The sequence below is a fragment of the Barbus barbus genome (genome assembly GCF_936440315.1).
Source record: "Barbus barbus genome assembly, chromosome: 37".
Lineage (NCBI taxonomy): Eukaryota > Metazoa > Chordata > Actinopteri > Cypriniformes > Cyprinidae > Barbus > Barbus barbus.
The window spans coordinates 19,496,453-19,521,812 of NC_136715.1; the positions used below are offsets into that span (position 1 = coordinate 19,496,453).

At 38.1% G+C, this 25,360-nt stretch overlaps 2 protein-coding genes across 3 annotated transcripts; both read left to right on the top strand.

Moving 5' to 3' along the window:
• The first annotated feature begins 447 nt into the window (after positions 1-447).
• LOC306857185 (ATP-binding cassette sub-family C member 10-like) lies at positions 448-14,997 on the top strand. The gene is made up of 22 exons (XM_079396972.1): positions 448-543; positions 885-1,108; positions 2,022-3,393; positions 3,775-4,002; positions 4,126-4,282; positions 5,071-5,234; positions 5,430-5,509; positions 6,372-6,543; positions 6,616-6,714; positions 6,821-7,010; positions 7,125-7,199; positions 7,270-7,449; positions 7,522-7,651; positions 8,492-8,678; positions 8,822-9,165; positions 9,662-9,831; positions 10,263-10,423; positions 11,182-11,435; positions 12,541-12,686; positions 12,805-12,902; positions 12,989-13,101; positions 13,664-14,997. The coding sequence occupies exons 2-22, from the start codon at positions 921-923 to the stop codon at positions 13,803-13,805; spliced, it is 4,650 nt and encodes a 1,549-aa protein (XP_079253098.1). The 5' UTR covers positions 448-543; positions 885-920; the 3' UTR covers positions 13,806-14,997.
• On the top strand, positions 14,427-24,221 carry LOC306857184 (uncharacterized protein). Of its 2 annotated transcripts, XM_079396971.1 has the most exons (6): positions 14,427-14,547; positions 15,098-15,164; positions 15,574-15,621; positions 15,903-15,996; positions 16,173-16,342; positions 16,418-24,221. In XM_079396971.1, the coding sequence occupies exons 3-6, from the start codon at positions 15,619-15,621 to the stop codon at positions 23,303-23,305; spliced, it is 7,155 nt and encodes a 2,384-aa protein (XP_079253097.1). In that variant the 5' UTR covers positions 14,427-14,547; positions 15,098-15,164; positions 15,574-15,618; the 3' UTR covers positions 23,306-24,221. The 2 variants fall into 2 exon arrangements, with proteins under 2 accessions (XP_079253097.1, XP_079253096.1); XM_079396970.1 differs by lacking the exon at positions 15,098-15,164.
• Positions 24,222-25,360: the final 1,139 nt, after the last annotated feature.

Genomic DNA, 25,360 nt, shown 5'->3' on the forward strand with positions numbered 1-25,360 from the left:
TACTACAGGTGCATCTCAAAAAAATTAGAATATGGTGAAAAAGTTTGTGCTAAAGGAGCCCCGACCAAGCATTGAGTGCAGAAATGAACATACTTTAAAGAACTTGAACTTTTCTGTTTTGCGAATCCTTTTTTTGATTGATCTTAGGAAATATTGTAATATTTTGAGATAATGATTTTTGACTTTCATTAGCTGTAAGCTCTAATCATCCAAATTAAAACAAAAAACTTTTGAAGTGTTTTACTTTACATGTAATGAATCTACAATATATGAAAGTTTCACTTTTTGAAATAAGTTACAAGCAAAAAAAAAGAACTTTTTCACCATATTCTAATTTTCTGAGATGCACCTGTATTTAGGGCAGATAGGGTGGATAGTATGCACATTGGGACGCAGGGTTGGTGTGCAGTACGATGCTGACCTTTATTTTGAAGGGGAGTTACACTACACCGCAGTTTGAAGCGCCCTCGCAGTGTTTGGCTTCACGCTCCGCGCGGAAGTGAGAGATGCCTGGAGAATAATAACATTGCCGGTAAATCCCAGGTAAGAAGCAGAAATCGCGATATTTTGCACCATAAACGTTAACAAAAACTTCCTACAAAGTATAAGGTTGCAAAATTATCTAGCAACTAAGAAAGTTAAACGAACTGCCGTCTGCACAGATTAATTAAAATATATTTAGGCTGCGTCTTAAAACCTGGGGAACTGCCTACCTGGGCAACACCTATGTTGCTCAAAAGTGCTGTATAGGTAGGCTGCTCACTAGGCAAGGCAAGTTTATTTATATAGCACATTTCATACACAGTGGTAATTCAAAGTGCTTTACATAAAAGGCAAACACCCATTATTTATTTAACATCCAAATCTTTTTTCGTTCCTCCCAGGACCGTATTTCATCCCTCAGGGGTCTTCTGAAGACCATGGAGGGAAGTACAGATGTGTTTGGAGCAGCTGAGTTCATATCAGAGCTCTGTCACACTAATGTGGACAATCCTTTTCCAGTGTGGAAGAATGGCACCATCAGTCCCTGTGTCAACCAGCTTCTGCTGGGATCACTGTCACATGCTGCTATCGCTATCACTAGTGCCTGTTACATTAGTGTGCCCAGGTGAGTGTAAAGCTATTATATGAAGTCCACTTAAAAAACATGTACTGAAATATATATAGAATTGTATATATTTAAAGAAATTCATACTTTTACTCAGGAAGGATGAATTAATTTGATCACAAGTGGCAGTAAACACATCATGTAGCACAAAACATGTAACATTGTAGGGTCTATTTCCAATAAATGTTGTTCTTTTGAACATTCTATTCATCAAAGCATTTGAACGACTGTTTTCAACATTGATAATAATGAGAAATGAATCCTGAGCAGCAAATCAGCGTATTAGAATGATTTCTGAAGGATCATGTGCCACTGAAGACTGGAGTAAAATTCAGCATTGCATCACCCAAATAAATTGTATTTTAAAATATATTACAATAGAAAACAGTTATATTAAAATTGTAATAATATTTCATTATTTAACTGTTTTTACTGAATTTTTGATCAAATAAATGTAGCCTTGGTGAGCATTTCCTTCCAAAAAAAAAAGTATATTTTACCTCACACTTTTGAACGAGTGTGTATGTGTTCAAATCTATAGGTATGGTCGTAAAGACTGTTGTTCGATGATTTTTCATGGGTGAAATATTCATTTGAGTGGGAATCCATGCAATTGGGAATTTCACGAAAGGGCAAAATATTTTTTTTATGGGTTCAAGTTGATTACACGGATTCACTGTGATGACCAAAAGCTGATTGTTTTGAAAGTCAGGTGTGCTTCATGCATCACTAAATTATTGACAATAAACAATTGACCATTTTGAATTCATGATCTAGTCAATGGTTAGAAATACATCAGATTATTGATTTTTAAATGGGTTGCATGTCATGTTGACTTTCCTTATGTTCATGATACCATAACACGTTTTCAAATGATCTTTTTTTTTAATAATCCTTGTTTTGTTACCCACAGACTTACCCATATTGTATCCTCCCTTCCCATTGGCTGGGGCTTCAGGGCCGTGTCGACCTTGCTGATGGCTCTCTTGTTTATTGGAGACTTGGTCCTGGTTTTTGAGCCCCAGGCCCCAGGCATATATCTGGACGTTTTAGCCGATGGATGTGGCGTACTGGCCTGGTTGATTCATTTTGGGGCCGTTTTGGCGTTACAAAGGTCCATGTACAGAAGAACTCGCGGTCCTGCTTTGCTTCCTGTGCTGCTTATTCTCTCCATCCCTAATCTAGGTTTTATCCTCACCGCTTATGTTCAAGAAATCAATCAACTTGGAGTCTCACAGCCACTGCTGGTTGTCCGTCTAGCTCTGACGGTAACCAGGGCTGCTCTGGTGCTGGTTTACCTGCTGGGTTATATTTTCCCCTGTTACAGAACTCAAAGAGACCTTCTGTCCTGTAATGCGGAAGACGTAGCTCCATTAATCGTCTCCTTTGAGCCCGATGGAGGGGTGACCGTAGCCGAGGATGGATGCAGCTGGCTGTCCAGACTCCTCTACCTCTGGCTGAACCCTTTACTCAGACGAGGTAAACGTGGAGAGCTGGAGAAACCATGTGACGTCTTCCAGCTGCCACATCGGCTACGTACCAAAGCAGTCACTCTCCGGTTCTACCAGTGCTGGCAGAAATGCCTCCATCCGAGAGGTCTGGAGAGACCTGAGAGACAGGATCGACTTCTGAGAGGAAACCTGCAGGACAACAATTGGAGCGAGGCCGAGCCGGAGAGGATGTGTGAAGGTGGAGCACAACGTGATGTCAAGCTCCTGCAGGTGTTGCACAAGGCCTTTGGTGTGCGCTACTACCTTCTAGGCTTGTTGAAGTTAGTAGCAAGCATGCTAGCCTTTGCAGGACCCCTGCTTCTCGGTGTATTAGTGGGTTTCATGGAGACAGAGGGGGCGCCACTGAGCAGGGGTGTGTGGTGTTCTGTGGGGCTCTTTGCTAGTACCTTTCTTGCTGCCGTACTGAGGAACGTCTTTGTTTATGAAGTATCAAAGGTTGCGCTGGAGGCCCGGGCTGCTGTGATTTCCACCATTTACAGCAAAACCCTAAAAGTCAGCGCGTCCGCTCTGGCTCGCTTCAACATGGGTGAGGTGGTTAACTTCATGAGCACCGACACGGACCGGGTGGTGAATTTCTTCAACAGCTTCCATGAGGTTTGGAGTCTTCCCTTCCAGTTTGTCCTCGCACTTTACCTGCTTTACCTACAAGTGGGCGTAGCCTTTCTGGGCGGAGTGGGCGTGGCCGTCCTGCTCGTGCCTTTGAATAAAGTCCTGGCATCCCGAATTCTGGAAAACAATAAACATATGCTGCTACACAAGGATGGAAGAGTGAAGGTGTGAATATGTTAATTCCACAATCTGTAATGTTGTTAATACATCTTTTAATTTGGCTTTAAGTAAATACACTGCTGTTTAATACATTTAGGGTCAGTAAGAGAGAGAAATTTATTCAGCAAGGAAATTGATCAGAATTGGCAGTAAATATGTTTATAATGTTACAGAAGATTCCTATTTCAAATGCTGTTCTTTAGAACTTTAGTCATAAAAAAAATCTAAAAAAAAAAAAAATATATATATATATATATATATATATATTTTTTTTTTTTAATCAATATTTTACTTTCAAAAGCGTTAAAAAAATCATACCGACTTCAAACTTTTGATCAGTAGTGTAGCTTCTGGGTAATTAAATATCTGATATCTTTTTGTCTTAAGCTAATGACGGAGATCCTCTTTGGGATTCGGGTCCTGAAGTACTATAATTGGGAGGAGCACTTCACTCAAAAGATTGCGGAGGCCCGAAAAAAAGAGCTACATCACCTGAAACTTCTGAAGTACCTGGATGCTGTGTGTGTGTACACCTGGGCTGCTCTGCCCGTGGTCATCTCTATTCTCACCTTCATCACATACGTCCTGCTGGGAAACAATCTCACCGCTGCAAAGGTGTGTAGGTCCCTTTAAATCAAGGGAGCCTGGAGAAAAAAGGGAACAGAGTTCACTCTCTGTGAAAATTTTTTCAAATATTTTTGAATTGCTAAATATCGCATTTTATGTTTTGTTTGGCAGGTGTTCAGTACTCTGGCTCTGGTGGGGATGCTCATTCTGCCTCTCAATGCCTTCCCCTGGGTGCTGAATGGAACCCTAGAAGCCAAAGTGTCTTTGGACCGTATTCAGCGCTTCCTCACACTACAGGATCAGGACCTCACCGTCTATTACAGTCAAGGTACCTGACTTGTTTCTGCAAGGTTAAAACTAGTGCATACTTAAAGGAATAGTTCACCCAAAAATGAACATTTGTTGAAAATTTACTAAGATGTAGATGAGTTTGTCTTTTCATGGGAACAGATTTGGAGGAATTAAGCATTACGACACTTGCTCACCAATGGATCCTCTGCAGTGAATGGGTGCCGTCAGAATGAAAGTCAAAACAGTTGCTAAAAACATCACAATAATCCACACCACTCCAGTTCATCAATTAACATCTTGTGAAACAAAAAGCTGTGTGTTTGTAATAAATCCATCGTTATGGTGTTCTAAAAAAAAAACTCTCATTCTAACGGCACCCATTCACTGCAGAGGATCCATTTATCAGCCAATGATGTAATGCTAAATTTCACCAAATCTGTTCCCATGAAGGGATCTACATCTTGGATGACCCGAGGGTGAATACATTTTCAGCAAGTATTAATTTTTGGTTGAACTATTACTTTAAGCACAACCCAAAAGTCTGGTGCTGTTTTACATTTCTCTCATTGGCTGTACTGTTATTTATCATCGGCTCTTTTTCATTCTTTTAGTTTATTTAATTTTTTACAAGATTTGAGTGCTTTTGTTGTTTTCTTATGACTTGTCATTTAAACACAGTTATGAAATTCATCTAATGGTAAATGAAACTGTTATATGACTGCTGCATCTTTATGCATGGCAAATTCATTCAATTAATAATCTGCATAAAACATTGATAATTGCATTTAATTAGTGCATTTTATATCAGTCATGATTTTTCTGCAGTGTGTCCTGAGGACCCTCTGTCTGCTGTTGAGATGGACCAGGCGAGTTTTTCCTGGAAGCAGTCAGAGGAACATGATTCTGTCAGTGTACCTGATGACGAGACAGAGGATGGGTCACCACCACGCAGCTTCTATCTGCATGCACTCAATCTCAGCATTAAAAGGGTATGTGCTGCAGCAAGAGCAATACGCCATTCATTTGTGCTTAAGTGGACCATCAAAAGATTAATTGTTTCACCATGATTAACATAAATATATTTGTCTCCTTTCAGAGTTGGTTTTCAAATGTGTCTTCAAATATTTTGTCATCAGTTTGAATAATGAAAAAGTGTATAGGTTTGTAAATGTTTCTGGCTCTAGGGCTCTCTGGTGGCTGTGGTGGGAAAGGTTGGTTGTGGGAAAAGTTCCCTGTTGGCTGCCATAACAGGAGAGCTTACCAGGTACTGATTTATAATACATGTATAAAGTTACTCTTTAAAGGAAAACTATATACATTCACTTTTAGGGTCTGTTAGATTACATTTTTTTTAAAGAAAACTACTGCAAGGGTGATGTACGCCTGACACTGATGTGTGGATGCATTGGATCAAAAAAGACAATCTAGTGGGAAAAAAAAGAGAAATTTGCTCAAAAGACTGCATTCTTTTTTTCCATCAGAAATAAAATAAAATAGCAATAATGTGAAATACCATTACAATCTAAAATAGCTGTTTTGTATTTTAATATATTTTAAAAATAAAATGCCATTTACTTTTGTGATGATCTATCAGAAATCATTCTAATATGCTGATCAAGTAACATTTGTTCTTAATATTAATATTAAAAATAGCTGTACTGCTTAATATTTATTTGGAAACAGTGATGCATTTTTTAAATATTTATTTTGAAACAGTGATGCATTTTTTAAATATTTATTTAGAAACAGTGATGCATTTTTTTTTTAAATATTTCTTTGGAAACAGTGATGCATTTTTTAAATATTTCTTTGGAAACAGTGATGCATTTTTTTCAGGATTCTTTGATGAATAGAACGTTCAAAAGAACAGAGTTTATTTGAATTAGAAATCATATACATTTCTTTACTGTCACGTTTGATCAATGTCCTTGCTGAATAAAAGTATCAGTTTCTTTAAAACAAACAAACATTTGAATGGTGGTGTTTTTTCTGATTTTTAGATATTTATATATATTGATAATTTTTATATTTTATTTTTGCCGCAAGTGCAACATAAATTATGCACTTCGCTTTAAAGGTGTACATACTTCACATTGTTCATGATTTTGTGGTTTTGTCTTGCGTAGGAGTGGAGGGGAAGTATTTGTTCGGGGAAGAGAGCAGGGATTTGGACTGGCTGTTCAAGAGCCGTGGATCCAGCATGCAACAGTACAGGACAACATTCTTTTTGGCAGGGACTTTGACAGCACGTTCTATCAAGCGGTGATTGAGGCCTGTGCCCTTGCTGATGACCTAAATGTAGGTGTATATTTAACTATCCTTGAATGCAGGTTTTCCCATGAATTCCTTGTGTAAAAGTATTTTGTTCAGATCTTGCCTGGTGGCGATCAGACCGAGGTTGGAGAGAATGGTGTTACTCTGAGCGGAGGACAGAAAAGCCGCCTCGCTTTGGCCCGGGCTGTTTATATGGTACAAGGTTTTTTTAAATCTCAGATTGATGCTCAGACAGAGAGTTCATACAGGTTGGGGCAGAAATATGATGTGTGTATTTATGGTACATTCTCTCATATTTCAGGATAAAGAAATCTACTTGCTAGATGATCCCTTAGCAGCTGTGGATGCTGATGTTGCCCACCACCTCATGGAGAAATGCATCTTGGGGATCCTCAAGAACAAGACCAGAATTCTTTGTACTCATCGGATAGAGTTTGTGGATAAGGCAGATGTGGTGGTGCTGATGGACAATGGGATGATTGTAAAAACAGGTATTAGCTTTCACAAAGCATGGCCTCTTGGCTCTTTAAATAGAAATTGGGAGTTTACTGATGCATTGATTGGTTTTTTTTTTTTTTTTTTTTTTTTTTTTTTTTTTGGTTAAGGGACGCCAAAGGAAGTTCTTTCTTTGGTAAAAGCCCCTAAAGACTGCAAGAACAACAGCAATGCTAAGGAGAAAGGTATGGATGCTTTTTAAATGAATGAGTGAACCATGTCCGTGAACTTATGCAAATAAACCTTTTTTCTCAGATGCTGTAGGCCGAGAGGAAGAGGAGGCCAATGAGCCGGAGCTAGAGGCAGAGCTTAAGATGTTTGGGGAGGAGCAGAAGCAAATGGGCAAGCTGTCCTGGGCTGTGTACCGCTCCTATTGGAGGGCAGTGGGTGGATGCATGGCTGTGGCTGTTCTGCTCTCCCTTTTTCTAATGCAAGGTATTAAGAACTGTATGTATTATAAAATATCACTACGGCACTACAATAACTACTTGGATTTGTTCTAAACAGCCTCCAAAAATGTGTCCGACTGGTGGCTTTCTCATTGGATTTCCCATTTGAAGGACAATACGACTGAGCTGGTGTCACTGTCAGCTGATCCACTCTTAATGCTGACCTTTCTCTCTCCTGAGAGACTTATGTGAGTTAGACGTTTCATTAAATGATTTTAATCATGTAATTATTCATTTTTCTATTATTACACTACCGTTCAAGAGTTTGGGGTCTGTACGATTTTTTTTTAAAGAGCATAAGGCTGCATTTAGTTGATCAATAATACAATAAAAATAATAATATTGTGAAATTTATTTGTTAAACTGTTAATTTATTTTAAAATGTAATTGATTGTTGTAATCAAAGCTGAAATTTCAGCATCATTACTCCATTACTTCAGTGTCACATGATCCTTCAGAAATCATTCTAATATGCTGATTAGCTGCTCAAGAAACATTTCTGATTATTATCAGTGTTAAAAACAGTTTAATATCTTTATGGAAACCATGATACATTTTTTTCTGGATTCTTCAATGTGTAGGAAGTTCAAAAGAACAGCATTTATTTGAAGCAGACATTACTGTAATATCTTTACCGTCACTTTACATCAATTTAATGCATTCATGCTGAATTAAAGTGTTAATTTCTTTCAAAACAATCTTCTAATATACAGTATGAACTATAAATTAACAGAAAAATAAAGTTGAAATCATTATTTCACCTTTAAATAGGCAGAACGTTATATGCTTTTCCATAGCATTAGATTTTATGTTTTTTTTGTTCCAAAATACTGCTTTTATTTGACACACAAAAACAGAGCCAGGATATCTCATTTATATCTATGCCAAAAAACTTATTTAATGCCTTGTAACATTCTCTTTTAGGTAGATATTAGGTAGAAATTTGCTGACGTTTTGTTTCTGTCTTGTGCCACAGTTGCAGCTCATTCAACTTGTGTTGATTAGATTATCTCCATCACTCTTATCAGGTTTCACGCACCTGGTTCAGAGACTTCGGGGAATGTGAGCTCTGAGCTGAAGTTTTACATGACCGTGTATGGATCTCTGGCGGCAGCAAACACCGTCTTTACAGCTGCTCGAGCCTTTCTTTTTGCTTATGGAGCAATCTGTGCTGCGACTGTCATTCATAAGAGACTGCTGTCCAGTGTGCTAAAGGTAATGAACCACAGCACTGTTTGATAGTTTAAAGTCATTGCTAAACAGAAAAAAAAAGATGTAGATGTCACTTCTTTTGGTGTTGTGTAAGAACATAAAACTTTAATATAAAGTACATTATTCATATGCCTCTTCCATTCTAGGCCACTATGACATTTTTTGACACTACACCCTTGGGTCGCATCCTGAATCGTTTCTCCTCGGATATTTACAGTGTGGACGACTCTCTCCCCTTTGTCTTAAACATTCTCCTGGCCAATGTGTTTGGGCTGCTCGGGATGCTGCTTGTGATGAGCTATGGGCTGCCATGGGTACTGCTTCCTTTACTTCCTCTGGGAGTCCTCTACTACCAAACTCAGTGTTTTTATCGCCACTCGTCCCGTGAGCTGAAACGTCTGTGTAGCCTCACGCTCTCTCCAGTTTATTCACACTTCTCCGAAACGCTCAGCGGCCTGTCTACAGTGCGGGCCAGTGGACACACTACCAGGTCTGAAAACTAGCTGTACTGTTGTACTCAAATCATTTCATTTCCATTTAATGTTTGCTTTAAAGAAATGTCTGGGTCATATTTCAGTCCAATAAAAAGTTAAGTAAAAATTATTTTGCATAAAGAAAATTAAGCTTTTTTTGTTGCATTGTGGCTTTATTTTATTCATTATTTTTCTGACTTATTGCATTTTTTATGCAAATTTCCCCTGTACTATGCTGTCTTTTCTCATTTGACTTTGAGGTGAAATATGAGCTGAACATTTTACTGACAGTGAGGTTCACCCCTTTACAATACAAATATTGTTTGTTTATTGTTTTAAATAACTCGATGATTAAAAAAACACAGTGTTGTTATTGTGTAATGAGTTCCCTCAATACTAATCAACATCTACTTGATGACACCGAGATAAATGTTGCATGTAACCTGAAGTTTGATGATTGCTTGACAGTGATTGCAATGCTTTATAAAACTATTTTTGTGTGTTTGAGAGCAGATTTGAGGAGGAGAATGAGAGGCGTCTGGAACAGAATCAGCGCTGTCTCTTTAACAGTAATGCTGCCATGCAGTGGCTGGACATTCGGCTACAGATGATCGGTGTCACTGTTGTAACCAGTATCAGTGTGATCGCTGTGATCCAGCATCAGCTCAAATCCATCGACCCAGGTTAGCCTCTTAATGAGATTAGAGTGTAAATTCACATTTAAGGCATTTAGCAGGTGCTCTTTACTAGAATCTTTAGCTTCAGACAGCCACGGTCAACAGAGCATTGAGAATGTTAACTATTGGGGAAATTCTAAATGAATGTAAATTATAAATTTAAAAAAGTTTAGAAAATAGATCTGTGCCAGATTGGTAACTCTGTATCTTAACTCATTTTCAAAGCAACATCTCATCTGAAATTATTTGAAAAAACATGTCTATTATGGTCTTGTGCAGATAGATTCACATGTAGTTTACTGGTCTCTTATGGAACGTTTACGAAACCTAACTTTATCACATTATTGTCCAGTTTTAGAAGATCGGCGTTCAGTTCAGCCATAAGGCCTTCAAAATGGTCTAAAGTTTGTGCTAAAATCTCTTCTCTGTTCTGTCAGGGCTGGTGGGTCTGTCTCTGTCCTATGCACTGTCCATCACCAATCTGCTGTCAGGCCTGATTTTCTGCTTTGCGCAGACAGAGATGCAGTTGGTGAGCATAGAGCGTACAGAGGAGTATTCCACCAACATCCCGCAGGAGCCTCAAGAAGCCAGCACTGAGGTTAGAGGAGTGATATATTTGCCCCAAAAACTGAATCAAGACCAAGTGTGATTAAACAGAGTTTCACAGCTTTTTTGGTAGAATATTTTAAAGGAATAGCTCACACAAAATTTAAAATTTGCTGAAAAAACTTTTTTTGTTTCTTCATCAGAACAGATTTGGAGAAATGTAGCATTACATCACTTGCTCACCAATGGATGCTCTGCAGTGAATGGGTGCCGTCAGAATGAGAGTCCAAACAGCTGAGAAAAAAATAACAATAATTCACAAGTAATCCACACCACTCCAGTCCATCAATGAATTTATTTTGAAGCGAAAAGCTGCGTGTTTGTAAGAAACAAATCCATTATTAAGATGTTTTTTAACTTGCAATACGTAAGCTGTTGCATACAGCTAAAATATGAGTCCTCATATCCATAATATTGCTTTCTCCAGTTGAAGTTAAAATGATGGATTTGTTTATAATAGACACGCAGCTTTTGGATTACTTGTAGATTATTGTGATGTTTTTGGACTTTCATTCTGACGGCACCCATTCCCTGCAAAGGATTCTTTGCTGAGCATATAATGATGTAATGTAAAATTTCTCCAAATATGTTTCTTTGAAGAAACAAACTCATATACATCTTGGATGGCCTATTTATTTATTTCAAGATCTGGAGTATTGCTTGTATTTCTATAGCAAACCCCAGGTTGTGAGACCCTGTGTATTATTCAGAATGTAACACAAAACGTATCACAAAACTCTACATCTGCAGGTTCTAGAATCGTGGCCTGAAAAGGGCCGGGTTGAGTTTGTGGGTGCTGTATTGTCGTACCGGCCAGGTTTGCCTAACGCTCTTGATGGGGTCAGCCTGGAGGTATTACCTGGTGAGAGGGTGGGCATTGTAGGACGTACAGGCTCGGGGAAATCCTCATTGTTCCTCGCTCTATTCCGTATGGTGGAGCTGAACCAGGGTCAAATCCTGCTGGATGGAGTCGACATCAGCTCAGTCAGACTTAGTAACCTGCGGTAAGGGTTAAGTCACCAATGTTTGATGGTTTTCTTAGTAACATCAATGTGATTTTTTTTTTATTATTATTATTATTATTACAAGGATGCATTACATTTTTCAAAAGTGATCGTAAAGACATTTATAAAGTTACAGAAGATATTTATTTCAAATAAATGCTGTTCTATTGAACTTTCTATTTCTTATAGAATCCTAAAAAAATGATCACAGTTTCCACAAAAATATTAACCAGGTGCAGCACAACTGTTTTCAACATTGATAATAAACAGAAATATTTCTTGAGCACCATATTAGAGTGATTTGAAGCCTGGAGTAATGATGCTGAAAATTCAGCTTTGCTATCACAGGAATAAATTACATTTTCTGGTTTTGTGATCCTGGACCACAAAACCAGTCTTAAGTGTCAATTTTTCGAAATTGAGATTTATACATCATCTGAAAGATGAATAAATAAGTTTCCCAATTATGTATGGTTTGTTAGGATTGGACAATATTTGGCATTAGATACATATTAGATACAACTATATGGAAAAAATATATATATATTGAGAAAATCACCTTTAAAGTTGTTCAAATTAAGTTCTTAGCAATGCATATTACTAATCAAAAATGAAGTTTTTAGATATTTACGGTAAGACATTTACTAAATATCTTCATGGAACATGATCCTTACTTAATATCCTAATGATTTTTGGCATATAAGAAAAATGGATAATTTTGACAATACAATGTATTTCTGGCTATTGCTATAAATATACCCCAGCGACTTAAGACTGGTTTTGTGGTCCAGGGTCACTTATATTAAAAAAAATAAACTGTATTTCTGAATATTACTGTTTTTACTGTATTTTTGATCATATAAAAGCAGCCTTGGTCCGCATAAGAGACTTAAAAACATTTAAAACAACCAAAAAATTACTAACCACAAACCATTTCCCACGAGTTTAATATTTCACATTGTCAAAAAAAAAATCACTAGTACAGCAGAAGAACTGCAAATATTTCTTACAACAAAGACTTATAATCTAAAATGTGTTCATTTGTGTTTTTAATGTGGTCTCTGCAAATAATACAAATTTGTTATGTTTGTGTTGCCCTCTATAGATCAAAGCTGGCCATCATCCCTCAGGATCCCTTCCTGTTCTCCAGCACCGTGCGGGAGAACCTTGATCCCCATGGCCGTCACCCAGACTTCCGGTTGCTAGATGCCCTTGAGCAATGCCACCTGGGAGATGTAGTACAGAGGATCGGTTAGAGTCAAACACTTTTGAATGTTGTGTCTTACTTGATAGGATTTATGTAGGGCATGAGAAAATGCTGTCTTTAATAATCATTTCTTTTTTGCCTTGTCTGTGTCTCCCATTACAGGTGGCCTGGATTCGGAGGTTGGAGAGAGGGGAAAGTCTCTGTCTGTGGGCCAGAGGCAGCTGCTGTGTCTCGCCCGTGCTCTGCTTACAGAGGCTAATGTATAAAACTAATGTATACTTGAAGTACAACATAAACCATGTCAAACAAACAATCTTAACTTTGTACTTTAATGTTGTTTCAATAGATTCTATGCATTGATGAGGCCACAGCAAGTGTCGACCATAACACTGACATGCTTCTGCAGAAAACTATCAGAGAAAAATTCAAAGATAAAACTGTTCTTACCATCGCCCACAGGTATCAAATTGCCTGTATACTTGCATATGATTTATATTAGATTTTTTTTTAATTGAATTTTGAGTATGGAATGAAAATAAAGAGGGAAAAATCTCTTTATCCAACTTGTTTATAGCGATGCAAAACTGATTTTCTTTTAAAAACAATTCTAAAGTGCACAGTTCTGTGAGGCATTCCTTCGATAAAACCAAGTGGATAGTTTTCGCGTTGTAAAAGTATATTTGCAACTATTTTATGATTGTTAATCCCCTTAAATTACTATAATTATCTCTGTTAACCTTTGTACTGAAGAGTCAAGCATACTAGCAAGCATTTTAGGTAACATTAACATTACTAGCAAGTGCATGATTAGGTTTAAGAGAAGCTGCCTTAGAAAATGGTGAGTTCATCACTGCTTTGAAAGGTTAATCAATTTAGTTTTTGGGTGTCTTGTTGTTTGGTTGATAGAAATAAACACCTGGTAGTGACTACCTTTTGAATTAACGTAGCATGTTAAGTTAAAGCACTTTTCAAGAACAATTTTGTTGCCATACAAACCCAGCCAGTCTTTCTTATCCCACAGACTGAATACAATTATGGACTCTGACAGAGTGCTGGTGATGCATGCTGGGAAGGTGGTGGAGTTTGACAGCCCTGCAGCTCTGTGCCAAAAAGAAGACTCTGTTTTCCAGAAACTCTTACGTGGTGGGGAAGACCAAGTTTAAAATACTGTATTTCCAGCTAAGAATGTACAGTAGTTGGAGTCCTATGCATGGCCACTGCATATGTGCAAATACCTGCAGTTTATCATGTTATACAATGTAAAATCAGGGAAAATTTTTGTTGTTTTATAAACGGTCCCATTTGTATGGAATTGTTTTAGAAGTAAATGTTTTTACCTCTTCAAACAGGTAAAAAAAAAAAAAATTCATTCTTGCAAACTAAGGTATGAAGGCTGTGTTCTAACGTTCATTTGTGTGGTTTGAATGCATTGTCTCTTCCGAGAATTCACAATGCCTAATTAGTTTCATTAGAGGTGTGAACCCTCGTAAAAAGCTGTCTCCACCCAGAACAACCTGGGTGAGTGACTACGCCTTGTACAGGTGGACATTTTCCAACTTGTATGAGTCATATGGGAGTACATGTATGCATAGTTTAACGCTATTTTGTAACATTCCTTTTGATTTTGTCCCATCAACCTAGAATTAGGGAGAGGTTTGTTTTTGTTATGTCACCTTGCCTCCGATGCAGAACAGGCAGTGATGCTGAGCTTTATGAGGTATGCACTTGGCCTGGTTAAACCAGTTAGTTCAGCCTTCAAGTGTATTACTTGCTGCAGTGAGAATACCATAAACAGTGAGAAGAGAACAGAGGTAAACACAGTCTCATCCAGTGAAAACTGTCTTCAGCATGGCACATTATCACTGCTGACACTGAACAAGGATTTAAAAGCTCCCTGGATACAAGGTAAGGCTTTTCTTTGCTGTTCAAATTTACAACAGTACTTTGTAATAAACTGTTGCGTAAAACAGTCCATATGGTACTTCAAGTAAAGTTTGGTTGTTTAGCCAGCGCAGGTGTCCAGCTGTTTTTGTTATGAATGACTATGCAGCACTCGCACAGGTTATGTTGATTTATTTGTGTTTTTACTGTCACTTAAGAGTGGTTTATTGTATTAATATTAAAAACTGCACTTAAGTTGTGTAAAGAATTGCACAGGGACAGTTATAAGATATTTAAAGTTGTGAATGTGTACATTAACATGATTTCTTTGGGGACCACATTTTTTCTAAATACTGTTACTGACTATTACTCTATTAAAAAGAATGTTTCTGAAACCCACTTTTAGGTCCTGTACCTGTAATTTGTGTTTACTGTAAATATATAGGTTAATAAATAGTGCATGTTAAATAGATCATATACTGTAGATGTTTTTGAAACCTGTTTCAATGAAATGAGACAATTGAGTCATTTTAATAAATAGTTGAGCAGATTATCAAAATCTATGCCCTTACAGATGATCATGTGAGCACCTGGTACCTCTACGATTACGCATGTTTAATACAGAGGGTGTGGTTAACAAGGTGAGGGCTGTTCACAGTTTCCTTTGTCAGGTCTAACCTGTTCCTAACGCCCTCTTGTTACACTATCCATGAACAATTCCTTGAATACCACAGTTTCATCTGTCTGCCAGTGGGATAAATGCAGATGTTTCGCTAAGCATTAACGTCTTTATGGATGAATTGCACACCGATAGATGTCCTTGTGTCAGCTGGCAAAGTGTAAAGTAAATTTAAATGATGTTAGTGTTGTTTGTTCAGTCTTGCTTCATTTTGAGGCAAGGGCTTTTTTCATTCAATGATGTTCATAGTTCACATGTTCAAGTCTGTCACTGCATCATGACCAACCATTAACAATTACATGTGTCGGTAGTAATTAGCACTGAAACATGGGTGTCCTGCTGCCACTCAATCATTTCTTTTGCATCAACAGGTTTGAGATTCGGAGGCATCTTCACTGTAAATATATACTTGTGAAATGGTATGATATCTCTGTTTTTTTATATCCAATCTGTATCTGAACTATATTTTGTGTACACATTTTGTGTGATTGATCAAATATACTTTAAAGTTCATGTGCTTGTTATTATTAGGAATAAATGCTAAATGAATAATAATTAAATATTAGTAGCGCAGTTTGGCAGAGGCTTATGTTTATCACCAAAAATCTTTAATTCGGGTTTAAATTTTTTTCTATACATGCATTTAATTTCAAGAAATATGAAGAAGAAAACATACACCATGTTATCTTGTAACTTGCAGGCTCTTCGAAGAAGCCTCTCTGACAGCCTGCTACTTGAAGATGACAATGTGTCTGTAGAGGGTTTGAAATACACAGACCTGCACTTTCATGAAGGTACAGTTACATGACGGTTTGACTTATTAAAAAAATGAATAATAATAATATGTCATTGTGTATTAAATGAGCTTTAGATTGCTGGTTCACATTTACTGTGGAGAAAATGGCTTGCCATGAACATAGGGTGGAAATTTAAGGATAACATTTCACGTTACATTATATTTCCATTTAAGATGATGAAATTGTGGGTGCCAGTGGTCAGTTTGAACTAAAGAGGAATGAACAAAAGAAGAATGAAGCTGTGGACATTTTAAAGATGATTGATAATGACAAGGAGATAACGAAGCATGATCTGAAATCCAGCAAGAGCTTGGAAAGCCTGGATATCAAAGCTCCAAATGAGGTCTGTGCACATTCACATTTTTTTTTCTCATGAAACCCCCAAACACATTCATTTACAATTCAAATGTTTCAATAGGTGTGGAAAGATTCCTATGACAGGCTCTTCAATACTAAAGTCAAGAAATACATGAAAGGAAATAAAACTCCTAAGGAAAACAGACATGGCATACACAATGGGTCAGTGACAACCCAAACACTTGACCGCAAAAGCGGTCAAGTAAATGTTTCTGCTTTACTTGAGAATGCAGATCGAATGCGTCACACTTCATATGAAACAGAATTTGACAATCAGGATTCTACAGGTGAATATGACTCCAAAATGTTTGTGCAAGGATCTGACCTGCTCAGATCAGCAAAGATCAAACCCAATATTTCAAGAGATGTCCCATCTCATCATTCCACAAAGAACTTGACCAGTGTTGATAGGGAAATCAACATACGTGGTGGAACATTTCTGGATTCAAAAATAGATTTTGGTGTTAATGCACCAGATTCAAATCCTACACTGTCAAATACCCAAGGATCTCCTGTGATGCATCTAACAAAAGGACATTTTAAAGGCCCAAATGCAGTGCTTAATTCTTCTGAAATGGATATGGATGTACCATCGATTAATGACAAGAAACCAAAATTTAAACTGCCAAAGTTTAGCCTCTCTGGAGACAAGAATACAGACATCAGTTATGATGGAAGTATGAAGGGGTCAAAACTGGCATACCCTGAAATAGGTGCAGGTCTTGATGGTTCTGATATACAAATTGATGGACCAAAGGCTAATTTCAAAGGTCTAAAAACTGACCTTCCAGACACGGACATGTCATCTGGAAAACTGAAAACGCCCACTTTCAGCATGCCTAATTTTGACCTGTCAGGACCCAAAGTAAAAACACCTGACTATGATCTGTCTGCTCCCAAATTCAAGGCAGACTTTGATTCACCAGACATCAACATCAGAGGTCATAAGCCAGATATCACAGCACCTGACATGGATATTGATATTCCTGAAGGTACATTTGACATAAATGCTCCTTCGGGTAAACTGAAGCTGCCGAAGTTTGACATCTCTGGTAAAAAAGCTGAAGGACCAAATCTTAAAATCAAATCTTCAGACCTGGATCTCAAAAGCCCCAAAATAAAGGGAGGAATCGATACCCCAGACATGGATCTGACTTTGCCTCAAAGTGATTTAAAAGGCCTGAACCTAGATATCAACTCACCTGATACTGATGTCAATGGCCCTTCAGGTAAATTGAATATGCCAAAGCTAAAGATGCCCAGTTTTGGCCTGTCAGGTTTGAAAGGGCCACATATGAACATGGATGCTGACATTGATCAGCCCAACCTTAATCTGAGTGGAACAACTCGCAAACTTAATGCAGGGGTAAAATGTCCAGATTTTCAAATTCATGGACCTGATGCTGATTTCAGTGGTCCAAAAACAGACCTTGCGCTTCCAGACATAAACATGCCATCTGGAAAACTGAAAGCGCCCACTTTCAAGATGCCTGATTTTGGTCTCTCAGCACCAAAAATAAAGACACCTGAATATGATCTGAAGACCCCGGAAATGGATCTTTTAGCTCCAAAGTTTAACGCAGACTTTGATTCACCAGATATCACGGCACCTGACATGAATGTAGATTTCCCTAAAGGTAAAATTAAAGGACCCAATTTCAAGGAACCCAATCTTGATATGAATGCACCTGACCTTGACATCAGTGCCCCTTCAAGTAAATTGAAATTGCCCAAATTTGGCTTTTCTGGTAGTAAGCCAAAAGGCCCAGATCTTAAAGTCAAATCTCCAGACTTGAATCTCAAAAGCCCCAAAATAAAGGGAGGAATCGATACCCCAGACATGGATCTGAATCTGCCTCAAAGTGATTTAAAAGGCCCAAACCTAGATATCAAATCACCTGATATTGATGTTAATGGTCCATCAGGTAAATTGAATATGCCAAAGTTAAAGATGCCCAGTTTTGGCCTGTCAGGTTTGAAAGGGCCACATATGAACATGGATGCTGACATTGATCAGCCCAACCTTAATCTGAGTGCAACAACTCCCAAACTTAATGCAGGGGTAAATGGTCCAGATTTTCAAATTCAAGGACCTGATGCTGATTTCAGTGGTCCAAAAACAGACCTTGCGCTTCCAGACATAAACATGCCATCTGGAAAACTGAAAGCGCCCACTTTCAAGATGCCTGATTTTGGTCTCTCAGCACCAAAAATAAAGACACCTGAATATGATCTGAAGACCCCGGAAATGGATCTTTCAGCTCCAAAGTTTAACGCAGACTTTGATTCACCAGATATCACGGCACCTGACATGAATGTAGATTTCCCTAAAGGAAAAATTAAAGGACCCAATTTCAAGAAACCCAATCTTGATATGAATGCACCTGACCTTGACATCAGTGCCCCTTCAAGTAAATTGAAATTGCCCAAATTTGGCTTTTCTGGTAGTAAGCCAAAAGGCCCAGATCTTAAAGTCAAATCTCCAGACTTGAATCTCAAAAGCCCCAAAATAAAGGGAGGAATCGATACCCCAGACATGGATCTTAATCTGCCTCAAAGTGATTTAAAAGGCCCGAACCTAGATATCAAATCACCTGATATTGATGTTAATGGTCCTTCAGGTAAATTGAATATGCCAAAGTTAAAGATGCCCAGTTTTGGCGTGTCAGGTTTGAAAGGGCCACATATGAACATGGATGCTGACATTGATCAGCCCAACCTTAATTTGAATGCATCAGTTCCTAAACTAAATGCAGGGGTAAATGGTCCAGATTTTCAAATTCAAGGACCTGATGCTGATTTCAGTGGTCCAAAAACAGACCTTGCGCTTCCAGACATAAACATGCCATCTGGAAAACTGAAAGCGCCCACTTTCAAGATGCCTGATTTTGGTCTCTCAGCACCAAAAATAAAGACACCTGAATATGATCTGAAGACCCCGGAAATGGATCTTTCAGCTCCAAAGTTTAACGCAGAGTTTGATTCACCAGATATCACGGCACCTGACATGAATGTAGATTTCCCTAAAGGAAAAATTAAAGGACCCAATTTCAAGAAACCCAATCTTGATATGAATGCACCTGACCTTGACATCAGTGCTCCTTCAAGTAAATTGAAATTGCCCAAATTTGGCTTTTCTGGTAGTAAGCCAAAAGGCCCAGATCTTAAAGTCAAATCTCCAGACTTAAATCTCAAAAGCCCCAAAATAAAGGGAGGAATTGATACCCCAGACATGGATCTTAATCTGCCTCAAAGTGATTTAAAAGGCCCAAACCTAGATATCAAATCACCTGATATTGATATTAATGGTCCTTCAGGTAAATTGAATATGCCAAAGTTAAAGATGCCCAGTTTTGGCGTGTCAGGTTTGAAAGGGCCACATATGAACATGGATGCTGATATTGATAAGCCTGACCTTAATTTGAATGCATCAGTTCCTAAACTAAATGCAGGGTTAAGTGGTCCTGATATTGACTTAAATGGACCCAATGCTGATTTCAAAGGTCCAAAAACAGACCTTGCTCTTCCAAACATTGACAAGCCTTCTGGAAAATTTAAAATGCCCACTTTAAAGATGCCCAAGTTTGGTGTCTCAGGGCCAAAAATAAAGACGCCTGACTATGATTTGAAGACCCCTGAAATGGATCTGTCAGCTCCAAAGTTTAAGGCAGAATTTGATTCTCCGGACCTGAATGTCAAAAGCCCCAAAATAAAGGGAGGAATCGATATCCCAGACGTGGATCTGACTCTGCCGCAAACTGATTTAAAAGGCCCGAACCTAGATATCAAATCACCTGATATTGATGTTAATGGTCCTTCAGGTAAATTGAATATGCCAAAGTTAAAGATGCCCAGTTTTGGCGTGTCAGGTTTGAAAGGGCCACATATGAACATGGATACTGATATTGATAAGCCTGACCTTAATTTGAATGCATCAGTTCCTAAACTAAATGCAGGGTTAAGTGGTCCTGATATTGACTTAAATGGACCCAATGCTGATTTCAAAGGTCCAAAAACAGACCTTACTCTTCCAAACATTGACAAGCCTTCTGGAAAATTTAAAATGCCCACTTTAAAGATGCCCAAGTTTGGTGTCTCAGGGCCAAAAATAAAGACGCCTGACTATGATTTGAAGACCCCTGAAATGGATCTGTCAGCTCCAAAGTTTAAGGCAGAATTTGATTCTCCGGACCTGAATGTCAAAAGCCCCAAAATAAAGGGAGGAATCGATATCCCAGATGTGGATCTGACTCTGCCGCAAACTGATTTAAAAGGCCCGAACCTAGATATCAAATCACCTGATATTGATGTTAATGGTCCTTCAGGTAAATTGAATATGCCAAAGTTAAAGATGCCCAGTTTTGGCGTGTCAGGTTTGAAAGGGCCACATATGAACATGGATACTGATATTGATAAGCCTGACCTTAATTTGAATGCATCAGTTCCTAAACTAAATGCAGGGTTAAGTGGTCCTGATATTGACTTAAATGGACCCAATGCTGATTTCAAAGGTCCAAAAACAGACCTTACTCTTCCAAACATTGACAAGCCTTCTGGAAAATTTAAAATGCCCACTTTAAAGATGCCCAAGTTTGGTGTCTCAGGGCCAAAAATAAAGACGCCTGACTATGATTTGAAGACCCCTGAAATGGATCTGTCAGCTCCAAAGTTTAAGGCAGAATTTGATTCTCCGGACCTGAATGTCAAAAGCCCCAAAATAAAGGGAGGAATCGATATCCCAGACGTGGATCTGACTCTGCCGCAAACTGATTTGAAAGGCCTAAACCTAGATGCCAAAACACCTGATGTTGATATTAATGGCCCTTCAGGTAAATTTAATATGCCAAAGTTAAAGATGCCCAGTTTTGGCCTGTCAGGTATGAAAGGTCCACATATGAATGTGGATGCTGACATTGATCAGCCTGACCTTAATTTGAGCACATCAACTCCCAAACTACATGCAGGGTTAAACAGTCCTGATATTGATGTACAGGGACCTAATGTTGATCTCAAGCATCCGAGAACAGACCTTACTTTTCCAGATATTGACAAGCCTTCTGGAAAAATGAAAATGCCCAATTTAAAGATGCCAAAGTTTGGTGTCTCGGGACCAAAAGTAAAGACACCTGACTATGATCTAAAGACCCCTGAAATGGATCTGTCAGCTCCAAAGTTTAAGGCAGACATTGATTCCCCAGACCTCAACATTAAAGGTCAAAAGCCAGATATTACGGGTCCAGACATGAATCTTGATTTCCCTAAAGGTAAATTAAAAGCACCAGATTTAAAGGCACCCAATCTTAACATGAATGCACCTGACCTCGACATCAATGCCCCTTCAGGTAAACTGAAGAAGCCAAAATTCGGGTTATCAGGTAGTAAGCCAAAAGGCCAAGGCTTTAAACTCAAATATACAAAGCTGACTTTCAAAAGCTCCAAAATGAACGGAGGAATAGATGCCCCAGACATGGATTTGACTCTGCCTCAAACTGATTTAAAAGGCCCAAACCTAGATATCAAATCACCTGATGTTGATATTAATGGCCCATCTGGTAAATTGAATATGCCAAAGTTAAAGATGCCCAGTTTTGGCGTGTCAGGTATGAAAGGGCCACATATGAATGTGGATGCTGACATTAACAAGCCTGACCTTAATTTGAATGCATCAGTTCCTAAACTAAATGCAGGGTTAAGTGGTCCTGATATTGACTTAAATGGACCCAATGCTGATTTCAAAGGTCCAAAATCAAACCTTACTCTTCCAAACATTGACAAGCCTTCTGGAAAATTTAAAATGCCCACTTTAAAGATGCCCAAGTTTGGTGTCTCAGGGCCAAAAGTAAAGACACCTGACTATGATCTAAAGACCCCTGAAATGGATCTGTCAGCTCCAAAGTTTAAGGCAGACTCTGATTCCCCAGACCTCAACATTAAAGGTCATAAGCCAGATATCACAGGTCCAGACATGAATCTTGATTCCCCTCAAGGTAAATTTACAGCACCAGACTTAAATACACCCAATCTTGACATCAATGCACCTGACCTTGACATAAATGCCCCTTCAAGTAAATTTAAACTGCCAACACTGGGCTTCTCAGACAGCAAGCCAGAAGGACCTGATCTTAAAGTCAAATCTCCAAAGCTGAATCTTAAAAGCCCCAAAGTAAAGGGAGGAATCGATACCCCAAACATGGATCTAACTCGGTCTGATTTGAAAGGCCCAAACCTAGATATCATATCACCTGATATTGATTTTAATGACCCTTTGGGTAAAATAAATATGCCTAAGTTAAAGATGCCCAGTATTGGCCTGTCAGGTTTGAAAGGGCCACATATGAATATGGATGCTGACATTGATCAGCCCAACCTTAATCTGAGCGCATCAGCTCCCAAAGTAAATGCTGAGATTAATCGTCCTGATATTGACATTCATGGTCCTAATGTTGATCTTAAAGGTCCAAGAAGAGACCTTACACTTCCAGACATGGACATGCCATCTGGTCAAATTAAAATGCCTGCTTTTAAGATGCCTGATATTGGTTTCTCAGCACCCAAAGTAAAGACACCGGAGTATGATCTAAAGACACCTGAAATGGACCTCTCGGCTCAGAAGATTAAGACAGAATTTGATTCCTCAGACTTCAGTATCAGAGGTCATAAGCCAGATATCACAGCCCCAGATATGAATGTTGATTTCCATAAAGGCAAAATAAAAGGACCAAATTTCAAGAAACCCAGTGTTGACGTGAACGCACCAGACTTTGACATTGATGCTCTTTCTGGGGAAATGAAACTCTCAGGAAACATGCCAGAAGGAACAGATCTTGAATTCAGCTCTCCAATGATGAATCTTAAAACCCCCCAAATTAAAGGAGGAATCGATAGCCCTGATTTTCATGGCCTGGGGTCTGATGTTGATTTTGGTAGCTACACACTGATGCAGCTTTGAAACAAAGGCAGCCAAAACGTATGGTCTTGATGCTCCCTCAAGAGATGTCAGAATACCGACTCATCAGAAATATAGTGCCCCAGAATTTGACATGCAGGACCCCTATTATGACTTGAACAGAGACAGAGAGTTTCAGGAAAAGCTCAGTGGCCTACAATAAAAAAAACCTGTCTCTGGTCAGACCAGAATCGCAGTCGCAGACAGACAATGAGACATCTGCAAATACATGCAATGGATCTAGAGGTTCCAGAAAGCACTTTGAAAGGGTCTAAATTTAACGTTCTTAAACAAATATAGTAGGATCATTAAAAGAAAGGGATGTGGGAGACCTTAGCAATCATGTTTACAGGGCTGATAAGAACTATGAAAACTTAGAGTAGATGTTGTAAATGTGCTTGAGCAAACTTTTTTTTCTATACTGCTTCTTAACACTGATGAACAAGACTTTCCGTAAAGATGTTATATTTGAAATGTTAGCATAAACTTGCACTTACAGTATCACAGATCATTAGGTTATAAGTTTTTTTTTTGTGTGCTATATATATGTGACAAAATATGTGACAATATATTGTGGATCTTGCCTGATTATTGTAAATCATCTATATTTTGTAAATAATGTAAAATTCTACAGTAATGTATAAATACAGTGTGGATGAAATATAAACATGTAAAAAGTTTTTCTGGAAAACAGTTTGTTTTGGATAATATATCTTGTTTCTTTCCAACTTTTTTTAGTTTTCACACATTTTTAGTGTTTTATGCTCATTGATACTGTAGGGTACACAGGGGTATTTGTTTTGAAGGATGTATAAGTCATTTGTGAAATATTACTAACATTGTTGCTTCAAGATACAAAAGCAGTTGTTGTTTTAGAATATTTCAAATAGTATGCAATTGAAATAAACATAATAGTGTACCCTTTTCTGAAGTGGTTATTTTGAAAAAGTATTTACCTAAATGCTACTTTAAAAAAACTTTGTATATAAAGAGTATTTGCACATTATGACAAAATCTGCATATACACTCTTAAGGTGCTTCACGATGTCATAGAAGAACCTTTTTTTGTCTAAATGCTTCCATAAAGAACCTTTAACATCTGCAGAACCTTTCTGTTTCACAAAAGCTTCTTTGTGGCGAAAGAAGGTTCTTCAGATTATAAAAAGGTAAGAAAGAGATGGTTCTTTAAAGAACCTTGGACTGAATGGTTCTTCGATGGCATCGCTGTGAAGAACCTTTTAAGCACCTTTACTTTTAAGAGTGTATGTAAGAGTCTTTTGTAGTCAGTCATGATAATTTAAAGGCCAACTCTTTTGCATAGAAAGTGGACAGCAGTGTTGGTATTCTTTATAAACATTCTAGCCCATGCGTTTAAGAACTGACACTAAAAGCAGCCTATTGTGTAACATGAAAATCTCAAAAGATTCACACTTAAAATTAGAGCAAAGAAATGCATGATTCAAAATTTCCCATGGACTTATTTGCATATTGAATTGTGTGTCATCTATTTGCACACTGAATGTTGCTGAACACATTTTGCGCTGTACTTTGTAGATTCTTTGTGCTGCTGACTTGTCTGTTTTTGGAGCTGTGGCCTGGAGGGTAGAGCTTTATCAGGTGCTGTTGTGACAGTGGGCATATGTGTTGGAACCCATCTAGGGTCATGTGTTAGTCCTGTTCTCTCCTTCAATGTACATCTTTTACCTGAGATACCAGTGGATAATTCTAACTTATATAAGTGATGTTAAACATACTCGTAGGCTAAAGTCATGGAAATTAGGTCAAAAAGCGTTAAAACTCTGAATCAAGTATGTAGCTAAATGAGCGAAACCATTTTAAAATTTGTTTCAAAAGCAAAGTGACTTTTGTTGTTCAAATATGGGTAATAACACACTTTACAATAAGGTGTCATTTAGATAATGCATGAACTAACAGTGAACAATACATTAATTACACTATTCATTCTTTTTTTAATGTTAGTTAATAAAAACAATAACATCAGCCGTTCATGTTAGTTCACAGTGCATTAACTAATGTTAACAAACATAACTTGTGATT

What these genes read in the sequence shown, in the direction of transcription:
- LOC306857185 (XM_079396972.1), top strand. Translation starts at nt 921, where the DNA reads ATGGAGGGAAGTACAGATGTGTTTGGAGCAGCTGAGTTCATATCAGAG. An exon ending in CCCTTGCTGATGACCTAAAT is followed by an intron (nt 6,544 to 6,615) that starts GTAGGTGTATAT and finishes TATTTTGTTCAG; the next exon opens with ATCTTGCCTGGTGGCGATCA. An exon ending in AGATGTAGTACAGAGGATCG is followed by an intron (nt 12,687 to 12,804) that starts GTTAGAGTCAAA and finishes CTCCCATTACAG; the next exon opens with GTGGCCTGGATTCGGAGGTT.
- LOC306857184 (XM_079396971.1), top strand. An exon ending in AGACCTGCACTTTCATGAAG is followed by an intron (nt 15,997 to 16,172) that starts GTACAGTTACAT and finishes TTTCCATTTAAG; the next exon opens with ATGATGAAATTGTGGGTGCC. An exon ending in ATATCAAAGCTCCAAATGAG is followed by an intron (nt 16,343 to 16,417) that starts GTCTGTGCACAT and finishes ATGTTTCAATAG; the next exon opens with GTGTGGAAAGATTCCTATGA.